General features: G+C 39.8%; 1 protein-coding gene across 3 annotated transcripts in view; it reads right to left on the reverse strand.

Moving 5' to 3' along the window:
- BTBD10 (BTB domain containing 10) overlaps window positions 1-16,263 on the reverse strand; it is a 29,537-nt gene extending 13,274 nt beyond the window's left edge. The window contains exons 1-2 of one of the 3 annotated variants that reach the window (XM_027462245.3): window positions 16,107-16,263; window positions 8,902-9,060 (exon numbers count right to left, since the gene is read on the reverse strand). In XM_027462245.3, the coding sequence (XP_027318046.1) occupies window positions 8,902-9,002 (101 nt within the window). In that variant the 5' untranslated portion in view covers window positions 9,003-9,060; window positions 16,107-16,263. Of the gene's footprint in view, window positions 1-2,166; window positions 2,470-8,901; window positions 9,061-16,106 lie in introns of those variants that run through there. The other 2 variants (XM_027462246.3, XM_005027551.6) reach the window with 2 other exon arrangements.
- Between the last annotated feature and the right edge of the window lie 2,147 nt (window positions 16,264-18,410).

Here is an 18,410-nt window from a genome sequence, read left to right on the forward strand (position 1 = left end):
CTATGATATTTGGACTTGGAGAACCCTGTCACTGAGCAATTGTATCAGGCTGAAAAAGGAGCTACGTCTTTGCCCAATACATAGGAAGGACAACCTGTGACTTATATTTTACTATGAAGAGGCTTTAGAAGCTGCAAGCATTTAAAAAATAAGACACCAAAGCTACCAATTCCCCCCCCCCCCCCAGTAGAAGGGCATTTTAGCAATATCATCTCCCTCCATCCCCCCAGCAAAGCCACTTGCCCCCAGCAAACTCTTTGCATCACTCCAGTGATGCAAAACTTGTTCTGAGTTATTTCATTCATTAAGTTAGACCAAAGAATTTGCTGTCTCTCCATAGTTTTAAAACATGGATTTCTGAAGCTGCTAACCAAGACTTGCCTGTGCATTTTCTAGAAGTCCAAACCTTCATTGAAAATCAGGCTTTCACTACAAACCTGTTGCCTACAGGCAAGCCAAAGGGGTGTTCACAAGGGAGCTGTGTTGTGTCAGCACAGCTCCCCTTGGTGATGAGAGAGCCACCAACAAAAGCAGAGCAGCTCTACTCACAAGACCAGGCTAACGGTTAGTTAAATACCGTGGTTCATAGCTGCACTACACAGACTAGATACAACACCAGTGAACCACCAATAGAAGTGCCAGGAAGCCCCTGGTCTTATGCAGCACCTGGCTGTCACACTACTAATCTGTAATTTCAGCCTACAACAGTCAAGGGCACAGCACATTACTTCAAGCCTCTAAGAAAGTCATTATAGTCTCAGAACTCTCTTTCTCTCTAAGAATAAATACTGGCAATTTGGATCTTTCAATTAATTTCCTAGCTCATGACTAACAGCTGTGCACTGCACTGTGGAAGCTGCAGGCAGGGATGGAGGTACAAAAATTTTCTCCTGGGTGCTTAACAACATTGCATTTCATTTAAAACAGCAAGAAAAAAAAAAAAAAAAAGTAAATTGACAGCCTCATTTCCTCATTCACTAAGCTGGAAAAAAATCATTACGCAAACTACCTAGTCCACTCTAGTCCACTGAAGTTTATAAAGGAAAGGTTAAGACTAACTTCCTTTGTCAATTGCCTTCCGACTGGAAAGAAACCAGCCGTATGAATATCTATGCATTTAGACAACTTTCACAAATTCAACATATTACTTTTCCTGGCTCCAAAGGAACCCTGGGAGAGCAGCATTACAACCATTCAAGAACCTCAGGTCAGTAAGTGAATTTATTTCCCTCCTCAGTCACTGATAAAGGAAGCGCTGCCTTTGTAAAAAGAAAGGGCCATTTTATTTAAAAGCAGCTATCTCACAAAGAAAACCAAATAAGCAAAAGGGTTTATTTAAATAAACCTATTTAATATGAAGTAAAGGAGGAGAGTACCATCAAAATGGTACATTTGTCATACTAGTATGCTTTCTATTTGTGCAGCAAGAGAAGAGCTTTTTTTTTTTTAAAAAAAAAAAAATGTGAAAGCTCTTCAATTTATGATTTAATGATGCTTTGGAGTTATCTATGGACAGAGAGCTTCAGTTTGTCTTTATACATAACAACATATTGCTCTGAATATATTACTAATGATTAAAAGAAGTAATTAAACTGAATTAATTCTACTGCCAAAACAATTAGCATTTATTCCAATATAAAAAGTTTGTGTGCATCCCACTGAACACTGCCAATAAACACACCTTGTCCACAGAATTATGGTGGCAAACTGATATAAAATCCATAAAAAAGCAACCATAAAAAATAGCATAAAACTGTATATAAGCGTAAAGGATGCAGCAATTGAATATTAACTAAGATTTTCAGCCTTTTGTTCCCTCCCTTTATCTTCTAGAACTTATATTAACTAACTCTTCACATATAAACTTAGGATCTTTTCCTAGGATGATTCACATAATCAACATTTGCAGAACGTGGATATAGAGCTTTATATAGACCAACTTCCAGCAATATTTCTATTAGGTTTTAGAGAAAAAAATATCTGTTCAGCTCCTACGACTATGACTTACACAACAACAATGCTTATGCCCCTCTTCCTCCCCCTGAAGTCTGTTCTTTGTCAGCAGATATGTAAATTGACCGGTACACACAAAGGACAGTGCTTTCCTTGTTACTCGTTCCGGTCCTGAATATTACCCACAAATTATTCCTGTTAACAGATACGCACCTTCCTCTGGTATCTATCAGGGAGGAAACACAAAAGCATGGAAATAATTTTGAAGTCAGAGCACAAAGGAATTGTGTTCCTTCCAAAAAAGCAGCTTTGAAAGCCAGATCAGCATCCTTTGGCATTACTTGTTAAGTTCAGCATATTTGATATTGCCATCGTCTCTTCAGCAGTTGATCACACCACCAGCAAGCCTTACTTTTCCTCCATCATCTTCCCCTCAAGGACAAGAGGTTGCAGATAGGCAGTCCATTAGGCATTGAAAGCCGTGAGCCCCTCTAGGTATTAATCCACTTCAATTCCTCCCAGTCACTGACTCAGCCATGCGTAGTGCAGTCCTGACGTCTGACCTCGCAGCCTCCTGTGAGCTGAATTCAGCCTTGCCATTCCCCTGCTCCAAGCAGCCATTGGGTGACGCGACTGACAGGCAGGGCGAGGAGCGCACGAGAGGAGAGCTGCTCGGTGCCACGCCAAGTACCATCTGCGAAGCTATTTCTAGTCCTGCCAGCTTGTCGGGCTTCAGCACACAAACACCACATCTGAAAAGGTTACTGCTAACTTTCTCTTGGTATACATCCCATTTGTGGTCATGATCATTCAAAATACACAAATTCGTGTGTGTTTCAGAGACACTGAATTTGTTCCTGTAAAGTCTGCCTGGGTTAACACTTAAAATTAATTCACCTTTCACTGAGCTCATCAGCAGATAAAGCAATAGCTTCTGGAGGCTGCATTTTCTTCTTCTCAATTTTTTTTTTTTTTTTTTTTTAACTGCAAACGTCTTTCACAGAAAGTTTATGGTAAGAAAAATGACTGTGCGTTTTGACAACCTAAATATTAGCACACAATTATAGCAATCAGTGTGTTTGCTGATCTGAAACCAGCGCATCAACTCCTGATACAGCACATCTTTGCATCAATAGATCATCCAATGCCTGGCAACAGAATGAGACCACTGAACGCAGAAGGAAGCAAAGCACATGAGAAGATTTTATCCTGACATGTATATTAGAGGTTTTTTCTTTGGGGAAGAAAGCTTATGCTACAGCATTTTAGAATGAGTCTTGTTAAATGGCTATAGGCTGATTTAAGGACTCACGATGCACTGGCAGAATAGCTTAAAAGCAAGTCTCCTAATAAATAAAAATCCAGATGGGATTTGCAGTAGCAGGGAAACAAAAATATGAAAGTTGAAGGCACAAGGGGGATTTCAGCATAAGACTGATGTTGGAAAGAGGAAGTCAGTAAGAAAAATGAGACTTGTGACTAGAAGGGCAAGACAGCATCGGCACTCCCACCTGAAGAGTCAGTTCTTTAGATCCAGCAGGCAGAATTTCTGCTTGTGCAATTTCAATTATCTGAGCCAGTGAATTTCCTCCTGCTTTTAGGATTTCCTGAGGGTTTACACAACCACCCTCCAGAGGCAGAATGGCCAGTCTTATAAGTAATGTCTTTCTTTCAAAATAATTCACAAAAGACATGGCTACAAGCATCCATCCAGAAAGCATGCTAAGAAAGTCCTCTCACAGATATTTCCCACCCTTGCAGACACACAGAAGCAGGGAGCAGCAGCCGTGCTTAACCCAGGGCTCAGTCTCCAACCAGCCAGCCCACGGAAAGAACTCTCCGCTTCTACAGGGGAGTGCTCCAGGATCTTCCCTCAGCACAACACAGCAGCTCTGCAAACACATTTCCTACTCAAAAATTCTTAGATGCTTTTCAGCAGGCCCTCTCAACCATGAGCAATATATTTCTTAGTAATTCAGTTCCTTTTCAGGAAGGAAACAGACAGCCTCATGTGTGTTCAGTTGCCAAAGGTATTTTTCAACAGCAAGGAATTAACCTTTAGATAGATGTACAACCACACCTCATGTCTTCTGTCAAACTACCCCAACACATGACCTCTATACAACAGTACTTGTTGCTTCTATTTATACAGCAATGCCTCCTCCATATTCAAAAAGGAACATACGATATTTTATATAGGAATTTTTCATATATTTAATTTTTTTCTTATGTTTAAGAATATCAGAAGCATATTTTTCCTTGGGGCTAGGACGCATATCCATCTATTAAAAATTAGCTTCAGAAGTTTATATTCAAAAAGAATTGGGTCCAACCACCTACTGAACATGTACAGAGCCATTACAGTTTCTACTCTCAGAGCAGAAAGGAGCAGAAGAAGGAGCAATGAAAGGTGCAATGTAGAAGAGAGCTGTCCCTAAAAAATCTGGGAATGCACATGAACGTAACAGTTTAACCTCTACACTACTTTGTATCTTCATAACAAGTCAAGGTCTGAGGAGACTTGCATGATTCTAAAGTCCTCTACAAAAAAAATATCAGATGATATTTGGTGGTCATTTGTATGCTGGAGAGATTCAAAAGGAATCTGAAAGGTCTGTCTTGCAAAGAAGACACTAAGGTTGTTACTTTTTGTTGTTGTCGATTTTCCAAAAATGTTTACAAGCTGCCTTTTCAGAAGTGAAGAAATTCAAAAGGGAAGGAAAAAAAAGCTGTTTAAGACCACTGTCTTAGGGGCCTTACAAAACATTAATAATCTGATAGGTTTTTGAAAATAATCAAGTGCCATCCATTTTTCTAGATTTCAAGAGCATCTCTTCCCAGTTTATCCCAGTTCTTCTAAGGACTTTATATCCAGAAAGATGCCAGATGAAGGTCTTGATCTGTCAATGTCAGGGTGCAATTAAAAGCAGGCATGCCTGCAGGTAACAAAGTAGATGACACAGGGTAACTTTTTCATAGGCTATGACTTAGGCCTGATTCATTCACAGGTTCAATTGTCTTAGTGGCATGCATTGTGTAGGCCTGCCCCATCCTATAAATTGCTCAATGGCAGAAACCCTATTTACAAGAATAGAAACTCGTCCTGCAGCAGAAAACAAATTATACATTCTGATATAGTTCCAAGAATGATAAAAGAAGCCTTTTGGAATGCTTCATGTACTTACAAAATGCTGAGGCAAGTGGCATTTTCATTCAGAACCCATGAATACATCCTCCCCAGCATGCAAAAATATTAGCTGAAAAAAATCTCAGCATTCAGCATCTGCACAATAACTTGTCATCTATGGAAAATTTTTCAAACCTCATGATTTTTAAAGATTCAGGAGCCATGAAAACAGAATCATGGCACAGCCACATTTTGTTCATTAATGTAGTAGGCCAGAGAGGACTTCAAATCTAATACTATCTAAACAGAGCAAACAAATGTGGGACTGTCAAATGAGTCTAAAAGAGCAGCAGAGAGAAATCCAGAACAAATATTATGAAAGAAGCAAGTTTCAGACAGATTTTGCAGCCCAACTCTAGACAAAGCACTTAGTGTGACAGAATTAAAATGAAAATCTTCCAACAACTAAAGCAGTGTGGAAGCTAATAAGCAATGTGGCAAGCTAGCAACCAATGCACAATTAATACTAAACACAGAGCAGCAATACTTATCAATGAAAATATGAATGACTATTTACTTGAACCTTAGCCACTGTTCCGTCAATATTTGATTCCCAAAAGTTTTCTTCCATCGTATTCAGGTACTTGAATAAGAAGTATCTCCAAGGTTTCCATAATAGCTTGGACAAACAAGACTGTATTGTTACTAGTTACAGACAGTTTTAACGCCATATAATTCCACCCTGTTGGGATCCTTCAATTTATTCCAGGGATTGCTTGCATCATTATATTTTTGGTCCTTGTCTTCTGCTTCACCACCCATCACAGAACAAGAAAAAGGAGGAGAGAAAACAATGCTACAGCTTGACAGAGGTTTCAAAAGTTGGGGCTGATAAACTAAAATAAAATAGACATGTTAACCTGTTTAATATGAGCATCCCCCTGACAGCTTTGCCACAAGTCCTTTGCCTTAAGCAGATGGCACTGTGAAGGTAGCAGGGGTCAACAGCTCTCCTTGCCGCTGCATAAGCCCCACATGCAGAAGGATGGCTCACAGTCCTAGATGGTTTCTGTGAGTCCAGACAATTATTTAAGCTATTTTAACAACGTTACGGCTGGTGGATTGAACACTCCAAAGCTTCAAGAAGTGACAAGCTAAGCATCTGAAGTATTACTCCCTTGTTGAGATTTGTTACAAGTTCTTACTTCACATTTTCATTTTTAAAACCTGAAGTATTTTTTCCTTAATATAATAAGAATTGTTTTGAAAGTGCAAGACAAATAAGACTGCAGTACTCAAACCTTTTAATGAAGCAGCTCTGTTCGAGTTCTACCTTTAAATTTGTTTTCAAAAGCATTTTCCCTTATGCTGCATTCTGCGTGGACTTCTCTTGAGAAAAAGCATCCATTAAGTCAGAAATTACGATAATATGTCAATATTCAGCCACGTCAAATCAAATCATTTGGTTTAGGCTTTTGAATAAAGTACACTATTTTCCAATAACTTGATTTGCTGGAGAAATCAAGTAGCTCAAATGAAAAAGGTAACAGAATATTTCTCCTTAATGTATTCCTTACTCCGTAACAACCTCAAACTATAAGCTGGATTTCATTCACAAAGCTTGTTACAAATAACGCAGAATCATTTTGGAGAAAGTGTTACTTTAAACACTCTATCCCTACCATCCATACTAGAACTTCCATAACACGTTGGCTGTTCAACATTTTACTGGAAAGACGGACTATGTTTTGCCAGAAGTGTGTTCAACTTAACTGCAGTTATTTCTGATGGGTACGCCTTGAGTTCAGATTTTATGAAGTGATCTATAGCAGCTTTTCTGAAAGGCATAAGTCACAGCTTTCCTCTAATTAACTCCTGTCTGCATCAAATAATCTTTTCAGAAAGCTGCACAGCTTTTTTATTTAAACATGTCCCCAAAATATAGATAATCCACATCAGGCCACAGATGGAAAGATGCATATTGTTTCTGTGTTCTGGATTTACCTAGCTTCAGCTTCCAGCTACTACATTTTATTACGAATTTGCTTCCTAAGACTCACCATTGTATTACTGTTTCTGCAAGGATCTCTGCAGACTCCTCAAGTTGCCATCACTTAACCTTTGACTGTTCCCTGTCTCACAAGATACTTAAATCTTCTGTCTTCAGAATCCACTTTAATCAAAAGCTTCCCTGAACTGCTGATACCTGGCTCCCAGTAACTGCACCACATATCCAAGAGGTGCATTAGCCCTTTTGATCGTATGATGTTACTAGAGGTTTCTGTTCAAGTAACTACCCACTGAGACAGTGCTTCTCAATGTCTGAACTGCCAATGACAGAGTTTATTCAATCCACAAAACTGACCAACATTCTTTGCTCCTAAGTGTTTTACTTGGCATTTAGCAATACCAGAAACACATAGTTCATTTGCTTCCATTTTATCAAACCAGTCAGATTGCACGCTGTTAATGAGTCCTTTTCATTATTTAATACTTCCTCCATCATTCATCATCTGCATTAGTATCTGCTCTAGGTTTTATTCCAGATCACCAGTCAGGAGGTCGCATGGGATCTAGACTCAGCAACAAATTATTCATTTGCTATTACAGGCTGGCACCTGACAGCAAACAGTCCTCCACTCATATGCCCTACAATACCTATGTTGTTTATCTGGTGATACTGGGCCCCATCTTGACCCTAAATAAGGAGGGCAGATCAACTGCTTACCAGACACTAATCTTAACAAAGAGATCAGCTGTACAAAGCTATATTCCATAAACCCATAGTGACCAGCAGCAGAATCCTCCCTCTTCAGTTCTGCAGCAACCATTCCTTTATTCGCTGTACAAGTAAGGTCACAAACAGGCCGATAATTACCTGTGTCTCCCTGTAAGCCTTTTAATTACCTTCTTTTTTTTTTCCTACCCTTTTGGACATTTCTCAATTATCCAAGATTTAATGACAGGAAAATAACCAACAACATTAATTGCTTGCTTTGGGCAATGCTGCAGTCCAGTTTACCTGGATCTATACAATAAAAATGTGAATTAACTTGCTGTTACTCAACGTGCTCCTTCACTCTATTCCTATCATCTTAAACGTAGGAAAGCTTGTATCACTAACAATTTAAGCTAGCTAACAGATGTTATATTTAGTGTTTCTAAAAGGCCAATGAACTTGAAAGATGCACGCTTTTTTGGATGCTTATATTGGATGTATTTCCAGCAACGTGTTCCTTCACATACATTTGCTAGGTAACTAATTGGCTTAAGTAATTTTTTTTTTTTTAAACAATATGCTGTAAAAATACTAGTTAATTTCAAAATATCTTCTAGAAGCACTTAGAAAACATCCTCATGGTGGTGGAAGCAAGGTCAGACACACAGCTTTACAAAGAAAGTGCTATAAAACATGATACTTGCATGTAAGCAACCATTAGGTATCATCATGACCAAGTTGCAAGTATTTTAAATGTGCTACTTAACAGGGAATACCAAATGGCTAAAAAACAATGAACAGGAAGCAATTCATTCATATTCAGCGCCCCAGATATTTAGATGTGTCTTGTTATACACAAAAAGACATTTAGGAAAAAAAAAAAGATACAAAGATCTCACTCACCATAAAGCAAACGTAAGCACAGATAAATTACGGAAACTGACAAATCAGTTAGATAATATGTTTTAAAAGAATTAAGTAGCATTCCTTTTCAAAAGAACTATGAAATTTATGACAGGACTTGCCACAACCAGATACAGTAGCCTTTAGAATGGGTTTTTATTGTAGTTCTGAGATGCAATAGATTGTACATAGCACCTACCTTGAATGTTTACAAAGTTTACGAGGTCTATTATGCAATTTCCGATCCCAATTCTCTGGATCACTGGAGTTACTGTCATAAGGATGAGGCCGTCCTGCCATTCCACTGTAAGCTTCCTCACACTACTGCTCTCAAAAGCACACATGCAGCATTCACAACCTACATTAAGAGAGCAGTGTTTACCTTTAAATAATGCCATACAGGAAAAAAGACAGATGCATAGTTTAGTGTTGTTAGTTTTCATTGTTTAAATTAAAAATTACAGAACATAGGGTATTCTGAAGCACGACTTCTAAATCACACAACAATAATCTTCTACACATTTGGTTAATACCTGCACTAAAAAGATTTTGTTGTAAGTACCAGTTCTATAAGTGTTTGCAGATAACTTCAGCTTTTGCCACAATTAATTCCACTGTGTCCAAATAGAAAAGTCACTGGTTATAAAACACAAGGCAAACATCACTTTCTTTCAAATGTATGAACATAATTCAAAGAAAGATCCCAATGTAAAAAGATTAGTTTTACAATTTGAGTGGCTGTCCAAAATGTAAACAGAATTAAGATTAATGTTTTTATCTGAGTCCTTACTCCAAAAGGGAACAAACAACACTACTTAGAAACACTCAATCCAATCAGTAGACTGAATTTTGCAGTAGAGAGCAAAATTTCATAGAAAAATACAAGTCATCATAACCCTACCCTTGGTTTGACTGAGGTACAATATTATGTTGAACACCCACTAAAAACTCACTCCCAGGTAAAATAACTTTGTGACTGTAATTCAAAATAATCCAAGACAACTAGTGTTAAAGTCAGGCCTAGAAACAACCCTTTTGTCAAGACAGTTTTATAGATCAAAATGACCTGGTTACAAAAGCAATGAAGCAGCCACAAGTGACCAGCTGATGGTTCTGTAGCACCTACAGTGGTTGGACTCAATGACCTTTGAGGTCTTTTCCAACATACATGACTGTATGATCTGGAAAAACCCAGTAACAGATAGACAAGCCTACCACATTTCTCTTAAATCTTAGGCTAAATATTTTAGAAACATCACATCCTCACACCCCCATAATTAGTATATTTCCATTACATTCTATGCAACTTATCCTTTTTGGAATCAAGTCCCAAAGGAACTGAGACCTCTCCTTTAAAACACTGTAGCTTCTCAAATAAAGACCTTGTTGTCATGGAAAAGAGAAAAGCTCCCAGCTATATTTAGACCTGAGATTTTTATTACAGGGGAATAGTAGAGAACTAGCTCCTTAGAAATGTTAGTTGCATACCAGTTTTTCTTTTACGTTCCATTTTAACAAAGAAAATAGTATGAAATCTATTTCCCAGAATTAAATATTTTTTGCAGCTAAAATGAGTAAACAGATTATTTACAGTCTGTCCTGCAAATCCCTTATATTCCTGTATAACCAAAATATAGATATTTTCTTAACCTTTTGTCTTCAGCACCATTCACATGTGAACTGCTGAGCAGCTGCTTAGTCACATCGTTAAAGCTGCAGCCTTTTATAATCTCCACCAAATGATTGTTTCTTTTCCTGCTATAGTTTCTATAATTCCATACTCTTTGGTTGGAAGACTAATAAGGTCAAATACAAAGTCGTAGAAAGAAAAAAAAACAAACACATTTTATTAAAGGTTTAATGCATCAAAAATTATAGCAAATGCTCAACTTTCTCATGCAAAAAGTCCCAACAAGCATTTCAGTGTGTATTATACCTGGAAATTCAGGTTACCAAAGCACAGTCACTGCATGATGATAGTACATACTCAGAAGGTGATAGGATCTACGCTCTTATATCAAGTGTGTTTAGGTACTTAAAAAAAAACAAAAAACAAAAAAAAAACACAACTAAAACCTAGTTCAGAATGGAAAAAGCCTTGTTAAGGAGACAAGTGAAAGGAAGCCTGGTTTACAAATGCAGAACCGAGTTCCTTCAGCAGCTGTCATTCAAGACACAAGCACTGTACGACGCACTATTTTAATGCGCAAGCAATAAAAAAATAAGGACAACTTTTATCCTGGATCAAAACAAATTGCATTCATTAGACCGAGTCACTCAAGCAAGATACATAGCAAGTTTTACTACTCGTGGCAACAGCAGTTTAGCACAGAGCACTCTCCACCTGGGATGACACAATTACTCCTTGGCAATTACTCCCACCTGGCAGGTCACCATCTCCCAGCTGTTGACTAAGGCAGGTACCTGGGGAGACTCCCTTCTTGCTGAAGCACGGCAGTGATAGGCTTGTGCAGCACCACGCACACAACCTCACTTTCCAAGCTTCTGTTTGTTTCCACAAATTCCCTCTTCCCATCTGAAGCCTTATAAATACCTCATTCTCTCACATGGACCCAAACCACTGCCTGATCAGGCCCAGTTTGTCAGCTAGCAGCTAGGTCTTATTTATTTCATTAAAATAAGGACATCAGACATGGAAAAACAGCGGTTATGACAAGAACTGCAGCTGCAAAGGTGCTTAAGGTCACTAAGTTTTGTCAAGCTTTCTGCCTTCTTCACCTTGTTCATTTAATTAAAGTGACAGGCTTGACGTGAGGGTATAGTTCCACATGCACTCAAAACTTTTAAGTAGGATCACTTCCTCAATCTGCTTTGCTGTGCCGTGCCAGGTTTAAGCTATTACAAACAATAAATGACAAAAGGACAGAAAGGAGCAAACAGGACTGCCCCCTATTCCCTTTTCCCAGCTCAAAGCATGTGAAAAACCACAGGAGAGTTTCAGCAATGCAGACTGCAGGAGTACCAGACCCACATGCAGCTGACACTTGGGAGCACAATTCTGAGACCAAGATCAACAACCTGAAATGTCCAAAGCCACATCTTGTGAAACTTCTAATATAAATTCCCAAGCATACCATGCTAAGGACTTACAAACAATGTCTCCCCTGTGTTCTCCACTCAAGGGGACCTTAAACAACACTCCTCTAAGAAACAACTTGCTATAGCAAAGCCAATTCTTCTCGAATGTTGTTGAGTCCTTTCAAGCTGATTATAAACAAATGTATTTTTTAGTTTTATTCCAAGTTTTAACAAACCCCTAGAACCATAAGTAACAGAAAAACATCGTAAGATTATTCTTATCAATAAGAATCTCTTATGAATAAGATTCTTATGAATAAGAATCTCTTCTAACTATTGAAGATAGTTACTTTACACAATGCAGCTATTGCTAATAACACAATGCTAATTGAAAGTGTCTAACTAGTCCAGCTGATTCATTTTAAACACTTTTACAAATCCACTTTTTTTCTGCAAAAGAAATAAATGCTTCAACCATGGTTAAAATGATGACAGTTTTTTGGGGGGATTTTTTTTTGTTTGTTTGGCATAGATTGACATTGTGGGCAATACAGGTAATTTACACAAAAGCAAATCTCCTTGCAGAACACTCTGGCATTGGGTGTAAAACAAAATATAAGTGCAGGAAGACGTGGTCCCAAACACCACCCAGTGCCTCCCATGAAATCAAAAAAAATACCTGAAAAAATGTTAGTAAACGTACTAGAAACACATTAAAGAAAAAAATCGGATCTGAAGATCTTGTGTAAAACACACAATACTGGCATATTGGCTAACCTGATTGCTATTTAATTAGCTAATAAGCAATTTTCTAGGTGCAAATAAGGATTTCTGACCCCTCTGCAGACAGCTAATGTACTGAAAATTAGCACAAGGAGAAACTCTGTAGAACAGTACTGCTACAAATCAGGAAGCAGACAGATTTTCAAACCTTTCAACATAGCTAGAACACTACAGATTTGCTAACATCAACTTGAAACTGAAATTGTTACTAATTTGATTTTTTTAGGCTATGGAGACACAGTAAAATTGCAGACAGACACGCAACGGATTCAGGAAACTAGCAATGCACATAGTAGAGCCAATGGATGCACTCCAAAAACCAGTAATTAACATGTTTACACCACTACTTCAGGAGCTCATAAAAGAACGTATCATATACTAACTTGTGATAGCAGTAGAACAGATTGTGTTCAATAATATTTCAAGCATATTCATTTCTGTGCTATGACAAAAGGTAATACACAAGAGCACACAGCAGTTTGAGCAACATTTAGGAAACATCCAATGGTGGACAGAAGAACACACATTTTTGTGAGATGCAGGGCTTGCATTCTTCAAGGTACTGCAGGTGGAAAAAAAATCTTGAGTAATCCTTCAGGAAAGGAGTAAAGCTAACCTCAAACAATTTTCTATACATTTCTAGCCAGACGCATATTTACTGGGCATAAATGTAAGGCTGCAAAGCTCTGAAGCCCTGCTAACTAAGATTAAAATAGCCCAACTTTTGAAGCAGAAGCCTAGGAAGTCATTCCAGAATCAGGTGGAACAAGGAACTGATTGCTCCAGCTGTCAGTACAGAATACAACATGAAGAAAAACTATTACTACTCAGCAGTCTTACGGCTACTCAGATTTATGAAACCTTTCTGACCGATGCTTAAAGTAGGGCAGGTTTCAGCAGCTCATCTGCTCTAACCAGCTTCATCAGTGAAATGCCCTGTAAAGCTGAACCAGGTTAATCAGAGGGGTCACCAGCTTGGACAAAACCTGGCATTATTTGTGACAGGCAATCTTAAAACTCCCAGTTACTTAGACTGTACAGACTGTCTACTGCTCACTGCCTCTAGGCAAAGCGCGAAAGCATAAACAACAAAAAAAAACTTACAAATAAGATTTACTGGGAATGCAAGAACAGCTTGATATTACATCCTAATTAAGGAATACAGTTCAAAGTACACATGATAATAATGCAAACACCATGTATCATGGAAACCCATACCTGCCAAGTGAGTTTCTTGCAAGTGAGCACGGACAGCAGCCGCAACTTAGCCACACACAGCAGCTTTATGAGTCCTCACCATTGAAATGTTATCAAACTCACAATGATAAAAGCATAGCTAAGAAACATCCTTTGCAATGCAGTACTAACACTGAAGCTAGTAGGTCAAGATTGAAGCTTCTTTTAATGAGTAAGAAAAAAAAAAAAATCAATAGAAACAGTCACATGAAGCTGATATTCCCCCATTTTTATAGCACCATGAGTAACAGATACCCAGTGACTATATTGCAGGCTTTAACTTTATAATATGACCGTAAAACAGCTGATATTGAAAACCTAAAAAGCAGAAGGCAGGTGATTTTTTCCCCCTTCTGTATTAGGGTTCAATGAGTAAAATCAGACTAGGTTTACCTCTAAAATAAATAATAATGTAAAAACAGTCAATGGATTGAGCAACTTCTAGACAAAATCAGAATCCTCACTGCAGTAGCAGCACAAAGTTGGGTTCTATCACTGCCATCACACATGGCTCAGCAACATAAATCAAAGAAAAGACATAGGACTTTGTAGCATGCCTCACCGACAAGGAGATGAATACCATAAAACAGGGGATCAGGTAGACTTCTTTGTCTAGAAAGTAACAAGCAAGGTCTATAGCACTCATCGCACCAGCAGTAACAAATAAATCTCAGCAGCAAGGAAATCCCAAATATTTTTCACAGTTTGCATGAATTCTAAACTAGCACTTGGTTGTATATGTATTTTTAAAAGCTACATGCATTGATAAGAAACAGTACCATGCCAAGACTTAAGCAACACTGTTGAGGAAAGCAGTGCTGAAAAATATTAGCTCATTATGAGATTTTAATTCTTCTGTATACATAGAGGAGGAGATAACCCCAGTCTCAAGCATATAATTTAAGAAAGAATACAAATTGGAACAAAGAGACAGGAAAAAACAACAGTGATGACATTTGTTATTAATAAATCTGCCACTCATCAACCATTTTACCATTTTCAAGTGCCACTGTGAATAAAAAAGGAAAACTGGGCTCCAAGAATGAATACAGTGAGTTACATGAGAGCTGCTTTGAACTGTTTTCTTTCTTAACCCCCCAGTCTTCCTGACACTAAAAAACTGGATAAATGTGCTGAAAAATTTGTCTGAAGAACTCTGTGAAACAGCATCATGAGTAGATGTCAGTGATGACCACAGACAGGACGCCATTCACTCTAATGAATTTTTGGAGACAGAAATGGGACCTAGATGTAATATTGAAAGTCCCTAGGAAGAGAAGTTGTCTACCTTAACAGAGGAAAAAAAAAAGCTGTGATGTTTTGCATGAAAGAGACCTAGTCAGAGACGAATCCACAATGACAGATTGGCAAAACTAATGCAGTGGAAGAGTTTTCCTTAACTACAGAGAAATGGTCAAAAATCAGCTAGTTCCTTTTGACTGTGTTCAAGGTACATGAATTCAAATTAACCCCTGCAAGATGATGCAGAGGGATATTTTTAAATCAGATAAAAGAAAACAACTGCAAAGTGTTCAGTCAAGAACTGTCAACTGCATGAAGCTGATAATTTGAGCTGCATTTCTGGACCATCTAGTTTAATAGCAAATAGAAAAGAGAAAAAGAGGGTCTTCCAGAAAAAGGATTATTGAAGGTGAAGCAACATGTAAGTACTCCTTAAATAAGTTACCAAAGATGATTCACTAAGACAGAAGCAGACAAAAAATAAGTCAAACAAAAGATGACAGTCCAAAGGCTACTTTGGAAAAGCCAGGTTTTGAGCAGGTAGTTGAACTTTTAGAAGCCAGCCAACAGCGAGGGACAGAAAGATACAACAGACATCCTCTACTTCGGGCAGAGGAGCCAGACAAGTGACAGGAACAAACCTGGGGAAGATCTGAGACGGAGCCGGGCCCCAGTTCTGAACAGAAAGAGCTCTGGAGCGACAGGCAGGGTGAGATGGGGGATACAAAGGACGGGATGCAGAAGCAGAAACAAGACGTAACGCTGGGCAGCTAGCACATAGTGACACTGTGACAGCTTCACCACGGAGGGATTCAATATTTTTCTGCAAATAAGATGTGGTTATGTGGGGGAAAAGATATATATATAGAGAGAAGATGATTAGTTCAGGCGATGCTGGGGCAGGCACAGCTCTGCTCGGGGAGCAGGGCAGGGCAGCGTGCGGGGCGGCTCTGCCTCCGTGCCGCCCTCGCGCCGCCTGTGCCGAGACCCACCCGGCGCTACCGCGACGCCCCCCAGAAGGCGCCGTGCGCTTCCCCGGGCGCAGGGCCGCAAACACGCCCGGCCCCGGCCCCGGTCCCCCGCCCCCCGCCCGCCGCCACTCACCCACACGGCGCCGCGGCCGAGCCCCCACCGCCGCGCCCAGGCCCGTCGACCACCACCTCTCGCGAGAGCCGCGTCGTCGCGCAAGGGGAGGAGACGGTGGCGCTGAGGTCTCGCGAGACTTTGAGGGCGCGCGGCGACGCACTTGCTACGGGAGGGCCTTCCCCGGAGGCGGCGCTGGGGAGCGAGCGCCGCCTGCTGCCCGTGGGGAGCCGCTGCCGGGGAGACCCGAGAGACGCGTCTCGGCTTGGTGCGGCCCTCCGGGCTCCTCGGGCTGCGCCATCTGCAGTCCTGTTAGGAATATACTCGGTGACCGTGTCTCATTCCGTGATTCCCCTGCGGGGCTGCCGTGTCCCGTGTTACGGCATCCTCAGTGTGCCCCAGCTGCGGGGGTGACACCGAGCCCTGAGCGCTCCCCGCGCAGGGAGAAAATCAGGCACCACGCTCCAGCCGTGCACATGTCTGAAAGCAGCAGCCGTCTGTTTTCTAGGATATCCTTTATTATCACCACTATTAAGCACACATATCTTTACTATCAGGTGAAGAGCTGAAGAACTTAAGGTAATAAGAGTGCTCAAGCAAATGAGAACTAGTAGAGGGTCTGGAACGAGGAAGAGCAAATCCGTACTGCAAGTTTTGAATGTCTGTCTGTTCCCCTTTGAGCATGGTGGGAAGCCAGTTTGGTTGCACAGTGGTTATTTTGGGGCAGCCCCATTGTTCATGGGGGCATCTCAGAGCCTCATAAAATGCTGTTCTAAGCCTCTGTTGGGCCAGACCTCCCAGGGAAATCACGCAGGTAAGAGGGAATTTCAATCTATATCCTATCTATTCACCTTGAGCAGGGTTCTTAGTTAAGAAATCAATGCAAGAAATGCTGGAAACAGTAATATTATGGATTGCACATCTATTTAAGTGCTTAAATTGCACTAGCTGGCTTTTGGGCAGTGGCATTGAAAGCTTAAGCCATTTTTAGCTGATTGTTATGGAAATGGAGAGAAGAAGATAAGAGCTTAAGAGGGAAGGTAAAAGAGGATGAGAGATGTCTGAATGTGAAGAAATACATGTGACAAAGATTCCTTTGGACTCAGTTATGTACATCTTAGCTATTGTGCAGTGAGTCATTACCAGAGTGACGCCAGCCAAAGTAATATTTGTGATTCAGGTGGGAGTGTTGCAGAAATGTGCCTGACAATCTGAGTTTGGGTATTGTCAGACTTAAAGATGTATTGCTGTTGTTTATTTTTCAACATTACTAAGCCAGCGAAAGAAGTTGACAAATTGGCTATCAGATTCCAAAGACTGGAACTTGATAGCCAATGCCCTTTGACCCAGGATTTCTGTCATTACTATACCAAAAATGCCCCATAAAAGACAGAAGCTTTGCTGCAGATGTGAAACCATTAAATGAATTCTGTTTTCCATTCTTTACAGTAGCTACGCAGAGGCGAACCATGCAGTTCTAGAAATCCATGGGTAAAAACAATGACAGCCAATGCAGGCTGCACAAAAGCATTTGAATGTGCTAGCTAGGTGAGGAGTCAGATGTTACACACTATTTAACAGTAAGCTGAGCAATACAAAACAGCAATATTTTCAGCAGCGTTAGTTAGAAGAAGCTAGGAAAAACAAATCACCAGCAGCAGGGTTTGCCTACAGATCTTAACCATTTGTCTAGATTTTAATTGGAGTTTTCATGATTTTAGCTTTGTTAATATTTCATGCCTTTTTTTTTTTTTTATGTGCCACTGTTTTTATTTCCCCTGAGAATGGATATTGATGTTAATGCTTGATGTTTCAGTGATGAATCATGATGAATCACAATTATATTTCTTTTTACTGATAATTTTATCTAAAAGAGGTGTGTACAGTAGATGTCCATCTGCACAGATGTTTGAGGTGTTTGAGGGCACAGGTCTTAGCAAAAGGCCTTTGTCAAACCAGAAAACAAGGTTTTCTGCCTTGGATGCATAGAAACTGCATTCTTCAAGGAAGGGATAAGGCCTTATAGAGACACTGTAGGACCTCATCTTTGAGAGGCTGATCCTATTGTGAGAAACACTCCGTAGCCAATAACTTAGGCTCAGGCGAGGATCTCAGTGAAGTAGTAATTTATTCGCGATTGCAATGGCGGGCGCCCCACAAGCAGGAGAGAGCGCATCTACTAGTTCCAAAACACAGTTTATATACCTTTTGATGGCAGGATCCTCCCCTGTTTCCCCACTGAGTGGGTAATCCAGGTTCACAATCTATCTGATGCTTCACAAACAATGCATGGCCTTCAGTTGCCGGCCTGTTAAATTTCAAATT

Source organism: Anas platyrhynchos, chromosome 5 (assembly GCF_047663525.1).
Source record: "Anas platyrhynchos isolate ZD024472 breed Pekin duck chromosome 5, IASCAAS_PekinDuck_T2T, whole genome shotgun sequence".
In the NCBI taxonomy this organism is placed as follows: domain Eukaryota; kingdom Metazoa; phylum Chordata; class Aves; order Anseriformes; family Anatidae; genus Anas; species Anas platyrhynchos.